Genomic DNA, 20,487 nt, shown 5'->3' on the forward strand with positions numbered 1-20,487 from the left:
CTCATAGCAGTGGTGCAGAGTGAGGCACAGGGCAGGGCAGGGGTTTTATCTGTTGTTTTATCTTCTGGTTTGATGTTTAACAGATGAGGCAGAACCCCAAGCCCCTGCTCACCATGTCAGGCTAGGCTGCAGGGGAGCACATTGACAGCAACACAGTGGCAGCACCGCAACCACAATCAATCCGATAGAAAAAGGGTTTAAGGCTTCTAACAGTGCCATGCAGACTGAGCTGAGCCCAACCTGGGCCTAGCTTGATCCCTGATCTGTGTAAAGCCCTCTTCTGTGCTTTCCTGAGGCTGGGACAGCTGGAGAGGTTGCTCTCCACAAGCACAGGATGGCAGCTGTGGGCTGAAACTCACTGAGCTGCCTCCCCACTACGTGATGGGATTGTGAGGGATTTAAAAGAAAAAACATTACAATGTCTTTGTCAGTCTTCCATGCTCACTTAAGCTGGCTGTTGGTGATTTGTAGTATCTTTTAAAATAAAAACCAAATGCTTTCCCTTTATACGTAAATATGCCATGAAGAGGGCTTCAAAGGAAAGATGATTAGTTACTATCCAACTCTTGCTAAATTCATTGGTTGATGGTCCATATTTTAATGTCACTGATACCTGATACAGACCATTCCCAAGCTGTTTGATAATTATTTATCAGCCATCTGCATCAGCATCAACTGCATGACCAGTGATGGCCAAAAAGCAGGAAGGAGAGGAAGGGGTTAAGCTGTAGGCAGGAAAGGGAAGGCAGAAACCAAGCAGCAAACAATTGGCACCTGGGCTCCATTGAAGACTAAAAGTGGGGAAAAAAAGGATTAATTGAAAAATCTGCCTGTTGTGTGTGCAGTCTCCAAGGGGAAACAAACAAACCCATTCAAAGGAAGGGAAAAAAAGGCAAAAAATTAAAAAATCCTTGTGCTGTTGTGCAGAACTGGGGTGTTTAACTCTTCCCAGTCTCAGGCAGAAATATTTTTATAACCAAACCATCTCCCTTTTTAAAGCATTTAGTTGGATTGAGTAATTTCTTAAGTCCTCCATCCTCAGGACCAGTTTGGGCTTGGCAGCTCAAACATCAAAGCTCTTGGCAAGGCCAGGACAAGTTCAGTGGTTCTCCCTGTCCTGAAAGAGAGGAGAAAAGGGAAGTTAGGCTCACTGCAGAATCAAGGACTCCTGCATTTCATCTTTTGGCTTGCATTGCTCACCATGGAGTTTTAGCCATAAAAAAAGGGGAGGTGGCACCAAATCGAATTAAAAAGTGCCCTTTCCCAGTGTTTTTATTCCAGACATTCAAAGGAAGCTCATTTTTCTTCTAGCATTCTTTCCCTAGTTTTAGCAGAACCAGTCTCATCCCAGACCCCACTCATCAGTTGTTCAATCCTTTGGCACTGGATCTGGACAAAGGAAGGGACACATCTGGGTCACGGGAAAGCACGGAGAGAAACCCTCCAAAACTGGACAGAGAAAAATGAAATGCAGGAAGATTTACCTGCAGCTGGAAGCTCTTTGCACTGGGCTTCCTTTAAAGGAATGGATTTGCTGCTAAACACATCTCAGGCTCAGATGTGACCAGGAGAAGGTGGGATGGAGATGAGGAGTCAGACAGTGAAAAGCCAGGGAGATGCAGGGCCCAGGAACATCAAGGATGGAGAAGAGAAGGAACAGGGATTGTTCTCCATGTTTAGATCCATCAGTGCTGGGAGCTTGGGAAGCACATGAGAGTACCAGAGGGATGCTGGGCAGGAGCAGGAGAACTCCAGGATAAGGGCAAGCTGCTCCCACTCCAGGGCTGGGCCAGGGAAGGAGGGGAATTATTTCTCTCCCCTTTCCAGTGGGATGCAGGTGCCAGCCCATGCAGAGGGAGGAAAACTGCTTTGCAATCGAGTACAAAACCTGCCTGCCAAGCCCAGGATGCCAGCAGCCATTTCTCCTGGATTTCCTGCTTACAGGCATTTTAAGCTTGCTTTGTCTCAAAAGCACCTTTTTTGCCAAGGGCATTCCCACTTCTTTTGGATCCTGAACAGAGGTTTGGAAAGCTGACTTTGATGAGGGAACTGTTTCTTATTTTGATCTGTGTTAACTTGGACTTTCCCTTGGCACCAAAATCAGGGGGTGAACCCAATGTGGCTTCAATGGGACGTAAGATCCCAGCCATCCAATCCCTAATTCTCTCAGGACTGATTTGTTGAACCTTTTCAGGCTTAATTTAGCAAACTTAAGGGTTTGGCAATTTCAGGATCAAAACAACAAGGAATCTGTGAAAAAGAAACTGAACTAAAGCCAGCTAAAAACAGTCCCTGCTGATGATTCATTAAAACAACTCAGTCAAAAGGAGGCAGGATTGATTCAATACTCACCAACCCATCTGGCCAAGATCAGAGTTCTCTGCCCACCAAGGACACAGCAACAAGCAGGGACCTTTCTCCCACTCTCCAATACAGATCTCCTCCGTCCACATGCAGGGAACTGTGGCCATTCAGGGAACACTGACTTGGTCCTGGGCTGGCAACAGGAGAGAGGAGTACATGGAACTTGTTCTGACCTCAATGCCTTCCAGACTCAGGAGAAAGTACTCCCCACCGCTCCTGGAATCTTCTTCCCTGTCCCTTCCAACTTCGGAAGGTTTTGGTGGGAGCTGGGATTATCGGTGTGGCTCAGAAGCTGCACGTGGTGCCTAAAGCATTCCCTCGGGAAGATGGAACTTCCTTCGTGCCTTTAATTTCTTTATGCCAACTGTTCTCCCCGACACTCCGCAATCTAGAAAGAAAAAAAGGGAAAAGACGGAAAACTAATTCATTCCGGCATTAGGGAGGGTTGTTTATCCCAACATGCTTCCAGGCAAAAAACTATTTCTGCCACTCTAGCAAATCCACTTGATCCACCATCTCAACTTGACAGTAACTATTTAAATACTGTACCAAGAATCATAAGAACAGGAGGCTTGAAATTCTCAGAAATGGTTCAGCTTGTCTACTTTAAGGACTTTCCCAACCAGGGAACCGAGGGCAACTCGGCATGACCCTTTCTCATTCGCCACTCACCTGCTCTTCCACTGCAGCGTGGCTCTCTCTCCTAGGGACGCTGGGGTGCCCCAAATGACATCAGAGCCCCTGAGTCTCCACTCCCTCCCCCCTCAGCCTTTTTTCCTCACCCCCAAAGAAGGCACAGAACGAGTGGTAAAAACAAACACAGAGAGGCAGCTCTGTATTTCTTAAACAATTCCGTTTCCATAGAATATGGTGCAAGAAAGCTAATCAGAAGCAACAGGCATTACACCTGAGCTTCAATATACTAAAAAAACAAACAAACAAACAAGCTAAAAAACCAAAAGTAGATTATTCTTTCACTCATTCACCAGGATGCCTCCATGCATCTCACTTGCAACATTCCACTGTAGTAAAAGCTGAATACCAAGATTAAACCTTGTGACAGTACCAAATCAAATGTGGCATCATGTGGTTAAGGGACTCTACAGCAAAATCAAAAGCCACAGTAGTGCATGTTGTTCAGACTAATCAGTGGTATTACACAAATGTGATGCTACCCCCAATTTCTCCATTGCTTCAGCCTATCTTAATAGTTACTATCATCTTTGTTGGTGTTGGGGTTTTAATTAGGCATTTTCATAATACAAACCTGATTTTCCATTTTTACATTTGAGAACTTTAAAAAGCCTCTAATTTTGAAGGGAACAAAGTCATGTTAGTATTTCACATTTCTCCTCTCCAGGAAAAGTTTCCCGAGAGTGCAAGTTTGAATATCTATGAACCCACACAAAAAGCCTAGTACTGTATTGTTCAATGAGACATCCCCAATATAACGCAAGCCAAACATTTCAATTTTGGGCAAAATACTCTCCTGCCAGTATTGACCGTGTAAATCAACCAAGCCTAGAAAGTTCTAGTCCAGAAAGAATGCACCCTTGTGGGCAATTTCTACATTAACGAGGAGAATTACATACAAAAATTCAGAACATAATTGCATGGTAATTAATCATTCATTTACAGCTGTCTTCAATATAAACAGAACATATTCTGTAACCATCAAAATGTGAAATGAAAGTCACCTTAAGCAGCAATTTCACAATGACATTAGGTACTTTTTAATACAACAATCTGCTAAGAAAAATGATCCATAGAAAAATGATGGGTTGCATAAAACTTACCTTCAAGTTCAACTTGATTTGCAATACATCCTGTTCGTCCCTACCTGTGCAATCCAGAAACTACACCTTTTCCTACCAGTGTAAATTACTACGGCAAGATCGGCACAAAAAACAGCATGAAGAAATCAAACTTGCAAGATAAGACTGCCGAAAAACTAGAAAAACATGTCTTTTTCATTACAGCGCCAGTACAGCTTTTAAACAGGTGAATGCCAGCAAACTTTTGTCAGCTCCCTCACGGCAGCCGCACTCCCGTCCTCAGTTCTCTTTCAGCAGCTGAAGAGGAACACTGCTTTCCTGGGCCGTATCTGAGTCCACGATCTGGCCGAAGAGAACCGCCTCTAGTCGCTCGTCGGTCTCCCCGTTCTCTCGGAACACGCACCATAGCAACAGCTCTGCGCTTAGCACACTAAGAGGCAGCACCTTCACCGACGGCCTCTCGTGGTCGTTCCCCATCGACCGACTAACGCTCCAAAACCGTGGACTGGCCTAGCTGCCGGAGAAGGGAATGGGCCCCCCGCCCTCCGGATCCGCGCCCGCCGCACCCTCCGGGTTCCGCCGTCGTGCCAGCCCCCGCCGAGGCCCAGGCAGACAGGGGGGCTCGCCGCACCCTGCAACGACATACACGTGAGCGTCGCGAAGGGCTCACGATGCGTCCCGGCCCCCGTCCTCACCGTCAGCAGCCCCGGTCCGCCCCGCTCCTCACCGCTCCTCACTGCCAGCGACGCAGCGCCCGGATCATCCCCCGCTTTACGTGAGCGGGAGCGGAAGCGGAAGCGCGAGGGCTCAGTGGGTTGGGCCGCGGCTCAACGCAGCTGCCGCCGGGAGGGCAAGGCCGACAGGACCCTGGGCCGGGGGGTGCCGAACCGCACCACAGGAGGCGGCATAGTGACCGCAGATGGCGTACTCGGCGTTCACCGATGGCAACAGCGATACTTCCACAGTTTGTGTTGGAGGAGTCCATTTTATTCCGTATTATGTACAGAGAATTGCCAGGTATTACCTCACCCACAACTATGTTTTTGTAACAACTCAGTGATTTCATTGCACCTTTCTGTCAGATTCTGACCAACTTCCATTTAACCTGACAGCCCAAGACGACATCGACCTTTGAACACGAATCGGTGCAGTGGTGTGGTCTGCACTGCTGGCAGAAAAAGTTTCCTTTTCCGCTAAAGTGTGTCCAGAAATCTTTTTAGCATATAGATGAAATAGCATGTTCTTAATACTGTATTTACTACCTTTCTTAAAACGCATTGCAGCGCTGGTCTTGAGCTGGTTTATATTCACTCCATCTTCTACCACACTTGGTCAATAAAAATAGCAAAAGCCGGAACTAGGCACAGAGAATCTTTAGGTTTGGGCCAAATACTGGTTGTACCAAAGAAGTGTTACAAATGTTGTCAGAAACTAGCTAACTATTCTCATAAGGGTGTGCCCTCACTCTACTACACTGTGTTTGCTTTAGGGCACAAATTGAAACAAAGTCAAGAATACTCACAAGAAGGCAAATCATCTTTGTGGCATAATACATGTTCAGTTTAATTTACATTATGTACCATCCAAGTTTCTTCACAGAGTGTAATTCCAAATTCCTGTATCGCCATGCAGGTGCTCATCATCCTTTGACCCATTAAGAACTGATGCCACTGCAGTTGCCAGTTGGTGACTTACATACTCAACACTGGAATTTCCAGCTGTAAAATTTAGGTTTTTAATATGACATCAGTTATTTTGGCTTTTAAACACCAAAACTTTTTTGTCACAGAATTCACTAAATAATTTTGAAGTCATCTACAGTGAACTGAATTCGACTTTTGATTTTAGAGTGCTAATCTGCAATAATTAAAAGAACTACTGCAATACGACCAAATAGGCAGAAATACTGTGCAAATTACATTGCTAATAGTTTAAACATGCAGATAACATGTTCTACAAAATTTTTATATAAGTTTTTTCCCAGAAAAGTTTCTCAAACCAAAAAAGAAAAAAATATTTTGTCACTAATTTTAAGCTAATTTAATTAGCTCAAAGGTTCTTTGTTTTGTTGAAGTGCCAATTCTGAACATGCAACTGTAAAAGAAAAAGATATATGTATTTATGTATATACATGTATTCCTAGACATTAAATTCTCCTTTGACAAATAGTTCATGTAATAAAGGGCATGATGGTCCGGCAGGAATGAGGAAAAACAAACAAGCAAACAAACAGAAAACCCAATTACAAACCTCTCCAAAAAAAAAAAAAAATCAAAAAACAACTTATCTGGAATTAATCCAGATAAGTCGTGCCCCTTCACAGCCAGCAGCAGTCTTTTCTACTAAAAACTGCATGTGGTATGGTACTTACCTAACAAAAATCAAAGAGAGGGAAGAAAGAAACAGGCAACTTCAAAAAGGGAAAAAAACAATCCAAAAAGATACAGAGAAAACTTCAAGTGTTATGAAAGAAATCAGGCCTTGTGGTTAAAATACAGAAGTGGAGTTACTTAACAGACACATTTCTTCTATTAATGATGTAGTATTGGTTTCCTTTTGAACTGGCACCTTAAGGACTGGAGACAAACTTCAATTACAACAGCAGTCAAAATTTTTCTATAAAGCTAGAATTTCAAGTCATCAACAGATTTTTTAAGGACAAAATAAGTCCTTGTGGACAGGAATCAAAATCTAAGTACTTATTAAAAACTCTGTCTACTGAATTTTACCTCCAGAGATGCCAGATTATTTAACTGTTATTGTAAGTGAAAACAGCATTGGGGTATTCACATTCTGAGCAGACAACAATGAAAAAGAATGATACCAAAAACTCACCAACATTTCCTTGGTATGCAATACCATGCTGACCTAATAAAACTCTAAGTTTTTCTATTTCTTCAGAAAGTTGCTTGTATTCCTAAGAAAGAAAATATATTAAAAATAGCCCTCCCACTTTTCAAATACATACCTAGATTGGGAGCTTTTAAGAAAAAAATGCCTCCGTGCACAGTTGTTACACCTCTTGGCTTTGAAGAACTTAAAATGCTTGTTCCAGGAACATAAAGCAAATTTTAGAAAAAGATACATGTCTGTGTTGCCAAAAGAGGAGCCAGCTTTTTTAGAGGCCAAGAGTAAAAATTAGAAATGCTTTCTGTAACTATTTCAAATCTGTCTTGTAACTAGCATTTTATCACAGAACAAATCTTAAGTTTGCCTCAGGACTACCCTTATTTTATAATTGTTGTAATTCTGCCGTCTGGAAATTTGTAAATTCTTCAACTCTTGGCCTAGTAACTTCATGTTCTTGCTCTCAGCAGTTTCTGTTACCTTACAGCAGGCATTGCTTAGTTCTTTTGAGATTCAAAGCATGTCCCTGAAATCTCAGAGAAGCCCCTATTTTTTGCTGTGTTTTGGTGTTTACGTGAATAAAGACAGAGCAAAAGAATAAGTATTTAAGATTCTGTGTTTACCAAACCAGCCAATTTATGTCAATTAAGCTATGATGAAGCCAGAAAAAGAAATAGAAACTATTAAATACTGTATTGATAATGAGTGAAAAATAATCATGTGACTGTTCCAGCTCCTATGAGATCAAAACGGCGATCTTTACATTGAAGTATATTCAGCTTAACCATGGTTTTATTTGGTTATATTCATTAATTGCTACGTGGTGTTTTGTCTTTGGTACCTTTTTCAAATAAAAAGAAAACAGCAACTGCTTCTCTGTATTGTAATAAATGAATTCCCATCCATGCTCTTTATCTGATGGTCAGGTTGTGCTCGTTTAAGCTGAGCACGCCTTCGGCCTCTATTTTCCCCATTCCAAATCTGTTGCAGAAGAACTGTTCACGTACGCAAGAGTCATTCAGAAATAAATACAGCCATTCTGGCCTTTTGCTTGTGCAACAGCCAATGCATTCTTACAGAAGTCTGGGTAATTATCAGATAATTATCCACAGAGAGAATTAAAAGTGTCGACATTGTCGAGGTTGGTTACACATTTATCTTCACTAGTAATTTCTTCCTTTCTCCAGACTGATATTTCCCAGAAAGAGTACCTACGGGGTGTTTATAACCCAAGCGCATACACCAATTCCTTCATAACCCCTATCTTCTTACTGGGCATTCATTTTTGCTGGTTTGTTTTTGACTTAGGGGCTATAATAAAGATACCAAATCACACTACATGCAGGCTGTTACATATTGAAACCAGAAAAGATAACTCCATTAAGAGATTCAGCTGAACACCAAGGGCATTTACATAATGCTCTCCCACTGATACTGTCATACAGTGAAAAGGTGGCAATTCCACATTGTAAATATTATGCTCTATACCTTACTGCACTTTTCCACTGTTTCAAATTCCAGAGATATTTTCTTACTCTGTTTTTCAACTTCATTTTCTTCTGTTGCTTTTAGAAGTCCTGCTTCCTCAAAAATCTCTTTCAGAATTTTTTTGTAACCCTAGAAAAGAAAGTTTCCAAAAGGTGATAGATCAATCTATTCAACTCTCATCTCCGCTTGCAATTTGCACTGGCCATTCCAAGTCCTCAAGCTTCATTACCGTTTCATACAGCAGTTACAGAAACACGAAAATTACTATTTGCCAACTGCAGAATAAATGCATCTGCTCTAAAAGGAGAAACTACAGAAGCCAGGTTTGGCTATTTGACAGTAATATTTTTTTTTTTTACCACATAGAGTTGGAAGAATTAATAAACCTGGTCGGTTATTAGTTCATCGTACAGAAGCTGCTCTGCTTCATCCCACTTCCTCTGCAGTGCTTCAGTCAGAGTTGGATAAACTGAAAAATGGAAGTCAAACCATATAAAAACCAGGAGCACTATCCTGCATTAGTTAATTCCTCCTCTAGTATCACGCAAGAATATTTGTTTTAAGAACTCAATGTTTCTTTACAGTACACAGTCTCCACTGCTTTCAAAAGCTGGGCTTACGCTTAAATTGCACTTCACACATTTAAAGTTTCTGGAGAATGACCAGAAATTTTTCTTATTTCCAGATCTAAGGCCTCATATTCCTGTGTTCAACGTAATTCTAATGGAGCTTTTTTGTAATGTAAGTAAATGGGCAGATACTACAGGGCTTATTCCTACAGTCCAAGAAAAGGAAAAAAAAAAACCGTTCACTGGGTCTATGCTAGCATTGACAAAAAAAAAAAATTTAATCCCAAATAAAAAAATTAGTTGAGAAATACCTAGGTGTTATAATGACTGGCATTTTAAAAACCACTTCATATTATATGTTAACATCTAATACTAATTTATATTAAGGTACTAACTCAACCTAAAAATGGACACTCTGAGGATAGTGTATATGCTAGCTGTTCCACAAAGTATTTTTTTTTTTTTTTAATCTTACCTAAAAGTGAGTGGGGATGGCACACGAGAGGAGTCTCAAATGTCAGAGAGTAAACACAAGTACTTGGCTCAGACACATAAGCCAATTTATTGCTCTTTCCACAAACAAGATGAACCTAAACATCAGAAAAAACAAAGATGAGCAAAAAATATCTACATGAAACACCATCACTGATCATCTATTTGCTGTGTTCCAATGCTAGTAGATGCATTTCTGTACATACTGTCATGTCAAAGCTTCCAGCGCCTTTTTAAATCAAAAAGAAAAAAAGAAAAAAAAAAAAAGAAACAGCATCATAGCAAGCACATAATCCATTTATTTTATCAAATGTGAAAATTGTTTTCTCTAATGGGAAATGATTCTCCCCACCAACCATTGTTCCTTGGACTAATAAGTACTATATTTTCAACAAGAAGGAGAGTAAAAAGGACAGTGAATAGGAAACCTTAAGAATCTCATCTAACATAAGCACAATCTTCTTAAATTTCATTTCTGACCAGTGTGCTAATTTAAGAATATAAGACATATCCAGACTGCAGAGAATTGTTTTCATCTTTAGATTTGCAGCACCAATATTTTTTGTCTTCAAAATGAAATGCCAGTGAAAAATTCAATCACAATATCAAAGGTTATACAAGAATATGAATTCTTTCTGCAGCTTCTCTGGGACATAAAGATGTTAAGCAGGCACCTCCATTAGAGTATAACATTTTCACCATGGCCAGGATATGGCAGCCAAGTTGGCAGCTAATTGCAAGAGATTCAACAAGGTGAAGTACTGGGTAATGCACTTCGATCATAACAACCCCGTGCGCTGCTCCAGGCTTGGGCAAGAATAGCTGGAAAGCTGCCTGGTGGAAAAAGACCTGGGAATGCTGGTTGAAAGGTGCTACTCATCAGACTTGTGCTCCAGACCCTTCCACAGCTCCAGTGCCCTTCTCTGGACATGCTCCATCACCTCAAAGTCTTTCTTGAAATATCCCTAGTGCTTGTTCTAACACCATACTTAGCTTCTCAGCATGCTATTGTTAACTGCTGAATTCTTTTCCCTCCTTTTTCCTGGATGTTTTTAATAGACTGGCATCTTCAATTCTGCAAAGAGCTCTTTTCCTTTATTTTGCCTGACACACATTACAAAGCACTGTACTGTATTTCTATAGTAATAATTATACCACTCTATCAAGGAAAAAATGAGCTGTAAGTAACCAATGAGAATACATAAGTAAATATCCTCAAAATTTTATCCTGATTCTAGCTTTCCTCCTCCAGTCATTCACACAGTCCCTGAAGGAATTCATCTTTATGTTTTCTATCACAGCTTAAATGATGACTTCCTCAGGGTAGGAATGTTTCAGTTTGTAGAGTCACAAGTGTTTGTAGAGTCATGCTGTCTGAATTAGCATAGTTTAAGTTATTTTACCTTTGTCTGTCTGCTCTTAGTTTCACAGGAGTCTCCTTCCCTCATCCACATTCCAACAAATGTGTTATTGTCAATTTCCCATTCGTGCCAGATTCTGAAAAAAGAGGACACTATTTTGTTTTAAGTTACTGGACAGAAAAAGATGAACCCTCAGGAAGAAAACCAAGAATACCCTTATACCATGTTCAATTTAAGTGTATATACTTAATTTCTGTTGTCTCAGGATTTCCACTTCCTACAGCCAACACCTTGGAAGCAGTGTAGTTTGTTATCCATGTTGCTATATAGCACACATCAAAAGCACTTTTTGAGAGCAAAGTTTTGGATCAAATTTCAGTTTGGAAACCATTTGCCGTTAGAAATCTGTGTTTAAGTCTAGTAAAATAAAGTTTATATATCAATCCCACAACAAAGTCCATGAGGCTAAGTACCCTGTGCAACTCAGTTTGATTGCAGGATTTTTAGTGCTGGTGAGAGCACCTACAAAAACTAGTCTACTTCTACTAGTCCTAAAGCAAATGATACCCTCAGCATGGTGATGTACAGTTTTCTCACATACCCGCTTACTGTTTTGCACATAGGAGAAAAAGAGATATCTATATACAAAATATCTAGAAAAGCAATGGTCTGGTTTATACTTAGATTTATTTTAGGTATTATGATTTGGTGGTATTATGATCCAGGGTATTTTTAAATACTTTGGGATACTTTTTTTTGGTTCTACATTGAGCGTTTTATAGCTTTTTATATTGTTCAACTACCATTAGGCATAAAGCACTCTTTTTCATTTTATAATATTTGTATTTAACCCAAACTGCAAATAGTTAATGGCCATGAAATCTGTGTTAATATAAGCTGTAGTTAGACATTATTGAATTTCTCACATGAACATATCACACTTGCAGTTGGCAGGGGTTATTAATCAGTCTCCAGCTAAAATAGGAGGTTAGTATTTATCAACCAAAAAAAAAAAAAAAACTGAATTTTTCAAGACAGGGTATTTTTAAGTATAACACCTTGGGAACTACCATGATCTAAACTGACCAATGGAAGAATCTTAGTTTTAAAACAGCCTCATTTTTACAATCTATGAAGTGGCCTGCTGACAACATAGCTAAAACGTAAAAGGTCTAAGTGCCTCACCCTAAAATCCCACTATAGGCATTCCATCGAAAAGTTTGCTCATGCTGAGTGACATTATGGAAAGGACAAAACTCATACTTGTACCTTAAAAGGAGAGAAAAGAAAGAGAAAATAAGAAATGTTTCAGATTGGAATAAAAAACTAGTTTATTACTAGTAAGTATATAAACAAATATCCAAATCCATTACTCACGTGGATTCCACAAAACTGAAACACTTGCCAGCAAGCCTAAAGAGATGTGCAGGGCCTAAAAACATCACAAGAGATGACATAAAGGAAAAAGAATGTTTTGGTTAAATTTAAGCAAGCTACTGTGGTGACAAAATTGTGAGGAGTACATGACAAATTTAATTTTCTGCTGTACATAAGGAAATTTTTATCCTTCATATAAATTACTGTAAGTTCTCACTAGCACAATACCGGATTGCATCACGTTCTTTAATGCTTTTCATTCTCACTACCCAGTGAAATAGATAAGCCTAATTTGACAACAAAAATGAGAAACTGGTGTAAAAATAAAACATTTGGAGGTGAGGTCCATAAAAGGAATCATCAGTGCAGATCTTGCCAAAATCTAACACTGAAATCACTGAAACTCAAACTCTGGAAGTTTATACTAGCAAAGCTCATTTGTTCAAAATGTTGACAGTGGTGCATATTTAAGTTTCACTGAGATTCTCAAACTGTATTTTTTTTTCCATTTGCCTTCATGGTCTGATCCAGGTAACATTCAGCAAGATAAAACTGCCGTCAGACAGGTCAGCAGATGCAATTCTATTCTTTTTGTATTGACTACAAGGCTTGTTGCCAAGGAAATCCAAGACTGGAAACTTGTCATTAAAAAGAGGGAGAAAAGTTCTGAACTACACGCTAGAGAAGTACTTCAGTCTCTCTCGTATATGGAAATTTACCTTGGAATTACTAAATATTAATGAGGAAAGAAGAAAAGAGATTACAAAGCAAATAAAGTAAAACCCCATCCTGGATGCTAATTCCCCACTGTCAGGATTGCGTGGGTACTTTTTCCAAGTATCTAGACAATCAATCCTACAAACAAAGGTCAGACTACCAGAAACACGCCCTCCAGAATGCTTTAACCACTGGGATACAGGGATACTGGGATACAAGCAGGTGCTCTTTCCCAAGTATTCTTCTGACTGCATGATCTTGCATTTCATTCTAGAGATGGGCTTGGCCAAAGGGTTTGTTCCTCTACTACATGAAATCTGTGCCTCAGTGATTAGCATGCTCTCCCCACAAATGAAGAACAGCAGATGTGAATGTGTCCGTAAGGAATGCATTAAACTCATGTCTCCCTTTCCAGGGCAGATGCTGTAGAAGAGAAACTACCAGAACTATTACCCCAACTGTTTTGTAGAAGAAAAGAAAAGGATGGTTTCCATGCTAAACAAATAATTGTGCAAGACAGGGTTCCATGCCCTTAGGTTCATGTTCCATGTACATTCCCAATTTTTGGCTACATGACAGATCCCACAACAAAGCAAGAAGGATTTCTGGTGTGCTGTCCTTTTCTCCTACTACTTTTGGCATCTTCCCATTCAGCATTCTATTACTAATCACATTTCTAACTATATCACATTTCACATGCAGTACATGCAGAATTATACATTTGAGTTCATAAAATGTGACAGGAAACATTAAGCATAATCACATTCAGTGTCGTCATACCAAAATGCTTTTCTTGAATCTCAACAAGGTTTAAGTTTCTGCCTAAGGTTATCAGGGAGACAAGAGTTACTCCCTTTTGCTTTGCCTTCAGTGTTTATCTGCTCTCCTCTAGAGATGGTCTAGAATTTTGTACATCCCAGTTCATTTTGCTTAAGGGGTGCATTTATGTTGCATCACTGAGGCTGCATGTGAAACTGAGCCCTTCTGACTGGTTCCAAGACTACTCTTTGGACTTCCTTTTAAAACTATTTTTGGATAGTAAGTACTACCAGACCATGGGATGACTTTTATATGATAATCTCAATGACGGTGAGGATTGTGTCAAGAAAAAGAGTTTACTGTGGGTCAAAAGGATCTGTTACAGGCTAGAAAAATACAGAATAAAATGTATGCATAGTCCCATCACAAAAATAGCACCGGGACCTGGAACCACCAGTGAAGTTAATATAGGTTTTAATCCTTCAGGAGCACAATGAAATATATTTGCCCGTGCTTATTTTCCATGATGCTTAAAAAACTACAAGCGAAATTCGGTTTTCTATGCATAAAGTCGGAAGAGACTACTTGCACTGCAAACAACTGTTGCTAAATGATGAAAACGGTACAAAAACCCAAAAAGTTACGGTTGCATATACCTGATACTGCAGACGGGGACATCTTTGGCTGCAGCCTATTTGTTTGAGGCAAGAATGGGTTATTCAACCTTTCAAAAGAAGGAAAGTTAAACGTTTAAGGCTGAGTTATGCATCTGGGCGTCCATACATCCTCCCCTACCTGTGTGTCTCAACACCGACGGCCGCTGCCCGCGGGCCAACAGCGGGGCCTGCGGGAGCGGCCCGGCCCGGCGCCCCATCCCCGTTGGCAGAAACGGGCTAGAGCGGGTACGACAGCAAACAGACCCGAACCCGTCGAGTGCAGGTGGATCACGGGACGACCCGGCGAGCAGGCGGCCACGTACCCGAACGTAGTCGGCTCCTCCACGATCTTCATTTTTGCCGCCGAGGCGAAGAGACCTGCTAGGAGAGAGCAGTTGGGAGCGGCGGATGGGCCAAGCGACCGGCGCGACCGGCGCGACCGGCGCGTCCGCCCGGGCCGCGGCCCCCGCACCCACCCAGCGCCGCGCTCAGCGCTGCGAGCAGCACCCGAGCCGCCATCGCCTGCTTCGCGGGAAGCGGAAGTGCGTAACGCCGCGGGATGGTGTCTCTGCCGAGCGCGGCCATGGAGCGCGGCCGGCGCGGGGGCCGGCGCGGGGGCCGGCGCGGGGGCCGGCGCGGGACTCGCGGCCTCGAGACTTTCGCGGCGGAAGCGGAGGCCGCGCTGACAGGTGCGTGAGGCGACACGGGCAAGGGCAGGCGGGTCCTGCCGAGCTGTCCCGCGTCACCGTTGGACATTGATGTACACCTGCTGTTTTCAGCTTGCCTGGACGGCGAGAGGGCCGCGGATGGGGGCGCCCGGGAGGCCAAGTTCCCCTGCCCCCTTGCCATGTGGGAGCTCGGACACTGCGATCCCAAGAAATGCACCGGGAGAAAACTCGCCCGGAAGGGGTTGCTGCGAACCCTGCGCCTCCGCCAGAGATTCCCGGGCGTCGTCCTGAGTCCGCTGGCCACGGAGTACGTCTCTCCGGCTGACAGGTGGGGCCTCGGTGCCTGTTGGCAAAACCCGGCGGCGAGGGAAGTGGGGGGGAGCTGCAGACTGTGAGGGAGAGCACTTCGTTCAAATACCGTACTGATGCTGTATTAAAGAGAGCATTTTAACCACTGATACATGGCTGAAACTCTTATGGAATTAAATTGACGTTCTTATTACGTTACACTGATGCATGAACATGAGAAACAGAGTCGTTTTATTAAATCAGCCTAATATTTTTACACAGCTACTATCAGATGAGAAAAGCATCTGTAGCTCCCAATGAAAAATCCAAGTGCACGTCCTGTAGGTTAATTTCTTCAGAGCACGGCCGTGTAGCTGCTGTGTCTTGTATCATGCTATATTTAAGTTCTTCGGTAGACAACACAATGTGTTAACCCGAAAACTTTTTGCAGAAAATGAGAATTTTCTTCAAATGTGCCTGTAGAACTTTAATAAAGATACACTTATCAGAGAAAAGATTTGTCTCTAGAAGCAGAGAGAAGCTAGCAGAGAACATAAATCAGAACTTCGGTGTAGTTGAAGGTGTGAACATTACTATTAATCACACTTCTGTCACATTTTTAAACCTAGAATTATTCACATTTCATTTTGAAACACATGAGTAAACCTTTTATTGCCATTTGTATGTTTGGAGGAAAACCATGCTACTATTCTTTCTCATTGAGTCTCTGTTAGAGGTTATTGTAGAGCATATGGATTTTGATTAACAAAACCAGGGGATGTATGCAAGTTTGTTGCCAATATAAAGCAGCAATTGGATTCTCACTTCATCAGTATAATGGTAACAATTTTTCAAATACAGTGACATTTCTTTTTTTCAGGCGTGTCATTGCTCAGAGTGGAATTGCAGTCATAGATTGCTCATGGGCCAAATTAGAAGAAACTCCCTTTGAAAGAATGAGGGGGAGTCATCCACGGTTGCTGCCTTACTTGGTGGCTGCAAATCCTGTAAACTACGGTCGGCCATGCAAGCTGTCCTGTGTGGAAGCTTTTGCTGCAGCGTTTTGCATTGTTGGTAGGCTCAATTGTCTGATGGGAAGTATGGTGCTAGCAATTGCTACATCCTTAATAAAACAGAAGAGACGGTCTGCAACAAAACAAATTGTAATGTTGTCATACAGGTCATCACTTTCTTGACTTTGGGATCAGATTATCTAGCTTTCCTCCAGGTGCATGTTACCAGTTGCACTGAGGTACCCGTGCGGTATTCATGTCAGCTACTAAATGGGACACAAACTGATAATCCTCATTTTGTCTGGATGGCGCATAACGTTAGAAAAGCTGTTAAAAAAAAAGAAGACAACACAAATGCTTAGGCAAGGTTGCCTTAATGAGAAGTAGCAGCTGGCTGTTAATAGGGCTAGGTCTGGGTAAGAACAAAATAAATTGGCCCCACTTGTGATGTTTTTCAGAGTCATCACAGAACTTTGATAAAAGAAATGCTCTACCATACTGCAGACAAATCTTATCTTCTGAAAATACTGTATGTACAATTGATCTTGTACTGAAGGGCTGTGGGAGATAGAGCTTGAATCATTCATTACCTGTACAAAATAGTTTTATGTAGCACTTGCCAGAAGGCTATGATCTGCTCTTGGATTCAGTTCCATGTTTGAAGTTAAACTGAAATTTGAAAATATTTGTAGTCTTCCCATAAGTTTTAATCCCCGAACACTGAAAAAAACACTGGCAAACAGCTTTCTATTGTATTGATGTGAATGCACATACTTAACTAGAAACATGTAAGCCAAGTGAAATCTCACAGTAAAGAAGAAAACTAATAAATTATTTTCTGTTTTAGGATTCCCAGATCTAGCCACCATTCTTCTAAGGAAATTTAAATGGGGTAAGGCATTTCTTGACCTGAACAAAAATCTCTTGGAAAAATATGCAGCCTGTCATTGCCAGGACGACATGCTAATCATTGAGAAGGACTTCTTAGCTTGTGTCCAAGAAAAAAAAGACGAAGAAATAGGTAAGAGACAAACAGAGAAACACTACATGTGCTCTTTTTCTAACTAGTTTTCTTTACAGTATTTTCCTTAAATCCCATAAAAATATTAGCAAGGTGGAAGATAAGTGCTTTGCTGATATTGTTGTGTTGTTCTATCTTTATACTGTGCTAAGTGTACCTGTTAGCCCATTTTTTTCAAATCAAATAGGGTGAAAATGACTAAAGCAATTTAATACATAGAGTATTCACAGCTGAACCATAAAGCAGTTACCCTTATTCAGCTAACCAAATTGGAAACTTAGGAGCAAAAAAAAAATACAATGCTTCCTTGTTTTCTATACAGATGTTAAAAGCAGAGTATGAGTAGAAAGACTAATCATTGAGAAGTAACCTATGAGAGAAATATACGCATACAGTCAGACACCAAGTTAGTTACACATAAATCTAAGAAGGACCCTTAATAGACATATAGTTCTCAATCAAGATGTTTAAAATCAGATCTATAAAGAGAATTAAAATAATTTATAATAAGTACAAGTAGTTTATTCACAAAGTCTTCCAGTAATTTATTGCAGTCCCAGTATTTCAGGCTGCATTCACCTGAGTGCTTGGTATCATTCAAGACAGCACAAAGAAAGGCAAATAATCAAGAACATATGAAAAGGGATTATCCTAATTAACATTTTCCTTTCATGGTGATTAAGCCCTTAAATTAGGCCAGGGGCTCATACTGCAAGAAGATGGTCAATAGCCTTCACTTGCTCTAAACTTTGATCTCTTTGCCATGATACTGAATTAAACCATCCTCCTGATGGAAGCCTAACTAGGTAGACTAAACTGAAGACAGCTCTTAAGAGGCAACATGGCTATGCCACTTAAAATACACTTCCACCTACAATCCTGTGTATTTTCTGGAACTGCAGAAACAAGACTTGTTTGACTTTTCTGACAGTTCTTCCCAGCTACTTCAGCCAAAGTAAGCCCAGCCCTACCCTTACTCAGCAAGAGCTAAATCTGGACAGCTGTAATTCACTTCTCAGTGGACATCAGCTAACTAGACAGTCATTTTAGAACTTAATCAGTGTTTTCTTACCCAAAGCCTTAGAAACCTACTTATACAATAAGTAGCTCAAGAGCTACAGGACCCCTTGCTGGGGGTGGGGGAATAGAGTGAAAAGCCTAAACTGGACAGGCAGGACTTGGGTTATTTTCTCATCTCCCCCAGTTTCTCCTCTAACAACTGTGGTAAACTTATGAGAAATCTGAACTAGCCTTTCTCTTCCTTCCCCTCCCTGCCATTAATCTATGAAAATGAAGGAAGACCATTAGAAAATGCTTTTTTCATCTTCTTTTTCCAGATCCATTTGATGTTGACCTAGAAAAAGAATTTTCTAATCCCAACAGGCCAGTCAATTCCTCAGGGTAACGAAATTTAATTTAAATCATAGTTTTACTTACTATAAGTTATTTTGCTTTTATAATCTTGAAAAATGTTTCCAGTCTAGCAACAAGGAAAGAAGACTCTGAGGAGGACAGTGTAAGCAATTCAGATGATGCCACTGAAAGCAGCGAAAGCATTGATGAGAGCAATCCAGAAGAAATAAAAATCCCCAACAATCCCAAAGAGTTGCAACATCTTGTATAAAGAAATTTTTTTGTGACTACTTGAGTGTGTCTTGTTCACCTGTAACTTGATGCTTGGCAAACCTCAGTCTCTATGCAGGTTTGTAGGTATTTTTAGGCATGAGGTATTTTTAGGCTCTAGGTTATTAAATTTTTAGGTAAGTATGGAACATTAAATTATTTTGTAAGGAGTTTGAAGCTTAGTTACAAGTTAAAAAATAACCCAGTATTCTAATCGATGTGTCTGGAATGTGGTTTATAATAAACTCTATTATTAAACTAATAGTATATTAGGTAAACTTTCTTAACTTCTGGTCTATATTTCAGTAGGAGAACATGACTAAGCTATTGGCCTGTTCATGGTACCTACCACATAGGGAGTCTCTTGACTTTTTGCAGGCTTGAATCTGCCATATGTATTTCAACTACTTCATCTGTTTAGAATAAACTGAGCTAAGCCTGAAAGGAAAAAAAAACGCTTCTTGGAACTCCTTTAACATTTCAGTATGTCTTTTCAGGAACTTTAATTGTTCATTTTAGTTATTTTGATACTGTCCTAAGCAACAACAGTGTTTTTGGCACTTCATACTCAGAACTGTACTGTGAAATTTCACATCACAGGTTCATCAGTGCTATCTCTGTCCATTTTCATCACTTAAAGTGGCACTGTACCAAGTCAGAAATAAACATTGTCTGGCCCTTAAAGCTTTGTGATAGACTCATACCAGCACTAGTGTCTCAGGTCACTTTTCCCAACGCCTGCCACTTTGTATAGTGAAAATGAGCTGTTAGCAGTTGGTTTCTATATATTTAAATAGAATACTCTTTGGAGTTTCAGGCACCCAACTGAAACCTAAACTTTAGTGACCCTTCAGTAGAATTGGAGATACCAAGGACAATTTGTAGACTCACCTTCACAACTCAAAGTTCTCCACATCACAGGACTTTCTCCTCTTGTCCCTCTACTACTAGAGGGATTAAATACTAGCGCTACTGGAGCTAGAGCTGGGAGTAACAGCAGCAGTTTGGGTGGTACAAATACTCAATTTCCCTTTTAAAAACAAGAAGCACAAGAAGTAAATTAATTCTATAAGGAGACAATTCCCTTTGATTTGGTTTTTTCAATAACTTCCCCACCCATATGAAATCTGTCCTACATGTGCTGCTTTAGCAAGGATTTCTTAGTGACAAGAAAGCATTTCAACATAACTTTTAAAAGACTGAGAACCATGTGAGCATGTCAGCTATTCTAATTTGGGGGAATGCTTTTATATTATTAAGCTGTAGTAATCAAATGGAGACAAGCAAAACAGATCTGGAAACAGAGCTGTATAACTTAGATTAACTTAAGTGCTGAGCTGTAGCCTTTTTTTAATAGAACCACTGAGGAAGCTAAGCTCAGATGGAACAAAGCTTTTCACTTTTTTTGGTTTTGCAGAATGATTTGACTTTAAAATAGAATTAAAAAAGCAGGGAAAGTTTAATAGAGG

At 40.7% G+C, this 20,487-nt stretch overlaps 2 protein-coding genes across 6 annotated transcripts; one reads left to right on the forward strand and one right to left on the reverse strand.

The window, feature by feature from the left end:
- Nucleotides 1–578: 578 nt before the first annotated feature.
- On the reverse strand, nt 579–15,254 carry GNPTG (N-acetylglucosamine-1-phosphate transferase subunit gamma). Of its 5 annotated transcripts, none has more exons than XM_071444710.1 (14): nt 14,882–15,254; nt 14,729–14,783; nt 14,406–14,473; nt 12,274–12,328; nt 12,082–12,165; nt 10,939–11,032; nt 9,519–9,633; nt 8,861–8,943; nt 8,475–8,603; nt 6,975–7,056; nt 4,877–5,857; nt 4,161–4,771; nt 2,353–2,752; nt 579–1,117 (listed from the first exon to the last, which is right to left on the reverse strand). In XM_071444710.1, exons 1-11 carry the CDS (start codon nt 15,252–15,254, stop codon nt 5,733–5,735), a joined length of 1,263 nt encoding a protein of 420 aa, XP_071300811.1. In that variant the 3' UTR covers nt 579–1,117; nt 2,353–2,752; nt 4,161–4,771; nt 4,877–5,732. The 5 variants fall into 5 exon arrangements, with proteins under 5 accessions (XP_071300811.1, XP_071300808.1, XP_071300809.1 ...); XM_071444707.1 differs by having other exon boundaries at nt 14,729–14,786; XM_071444708.1 differs by having other exon boundaries at nt 4,867–5,857; nt 14,729–14,786.
- An 889-nt stretch (nt 15,255–16,143) lies between these two features.
- TSR3 (TSR3 ribosome maturation factor) lies at nt 16,144–19,280 on the forward strand. Its single transcript, XM_071444716.1, has 4 exons — nt 16,144–16,435; nt 17,222–17,395; nt 18,733–18,796; nt 18,875–19,280. The coding sequence occupies exons 1-4, from the start codon at nt 16,144–16,146 to the stop codon at nt 19,017–19,019; spliced, it is 675 nt and encodes a 224-aa protein (XP_071300817.1). The 3' UTR covers nt 19,020–19,280.
- The last annotated feature ends 1,207 nt before the right edge of the window (nt 19,281–20,487 follow it).

This window comes from Agelaius tricolor, unplaced genomic scaffold (genome assembly GCF_023055355.1).
Source record: "Agelaius tricolor isolate 1412-34295 unplaced genomic scaffold, bAgeTri1.0.p SCAF_19, whole genome shotgun sequence".
Lineage (NCBI taxonomy): Eukaryota > Metazoa > Chordata > Aves > Passeriformes > Icteridae > Agelaius > Agelaius tricolor.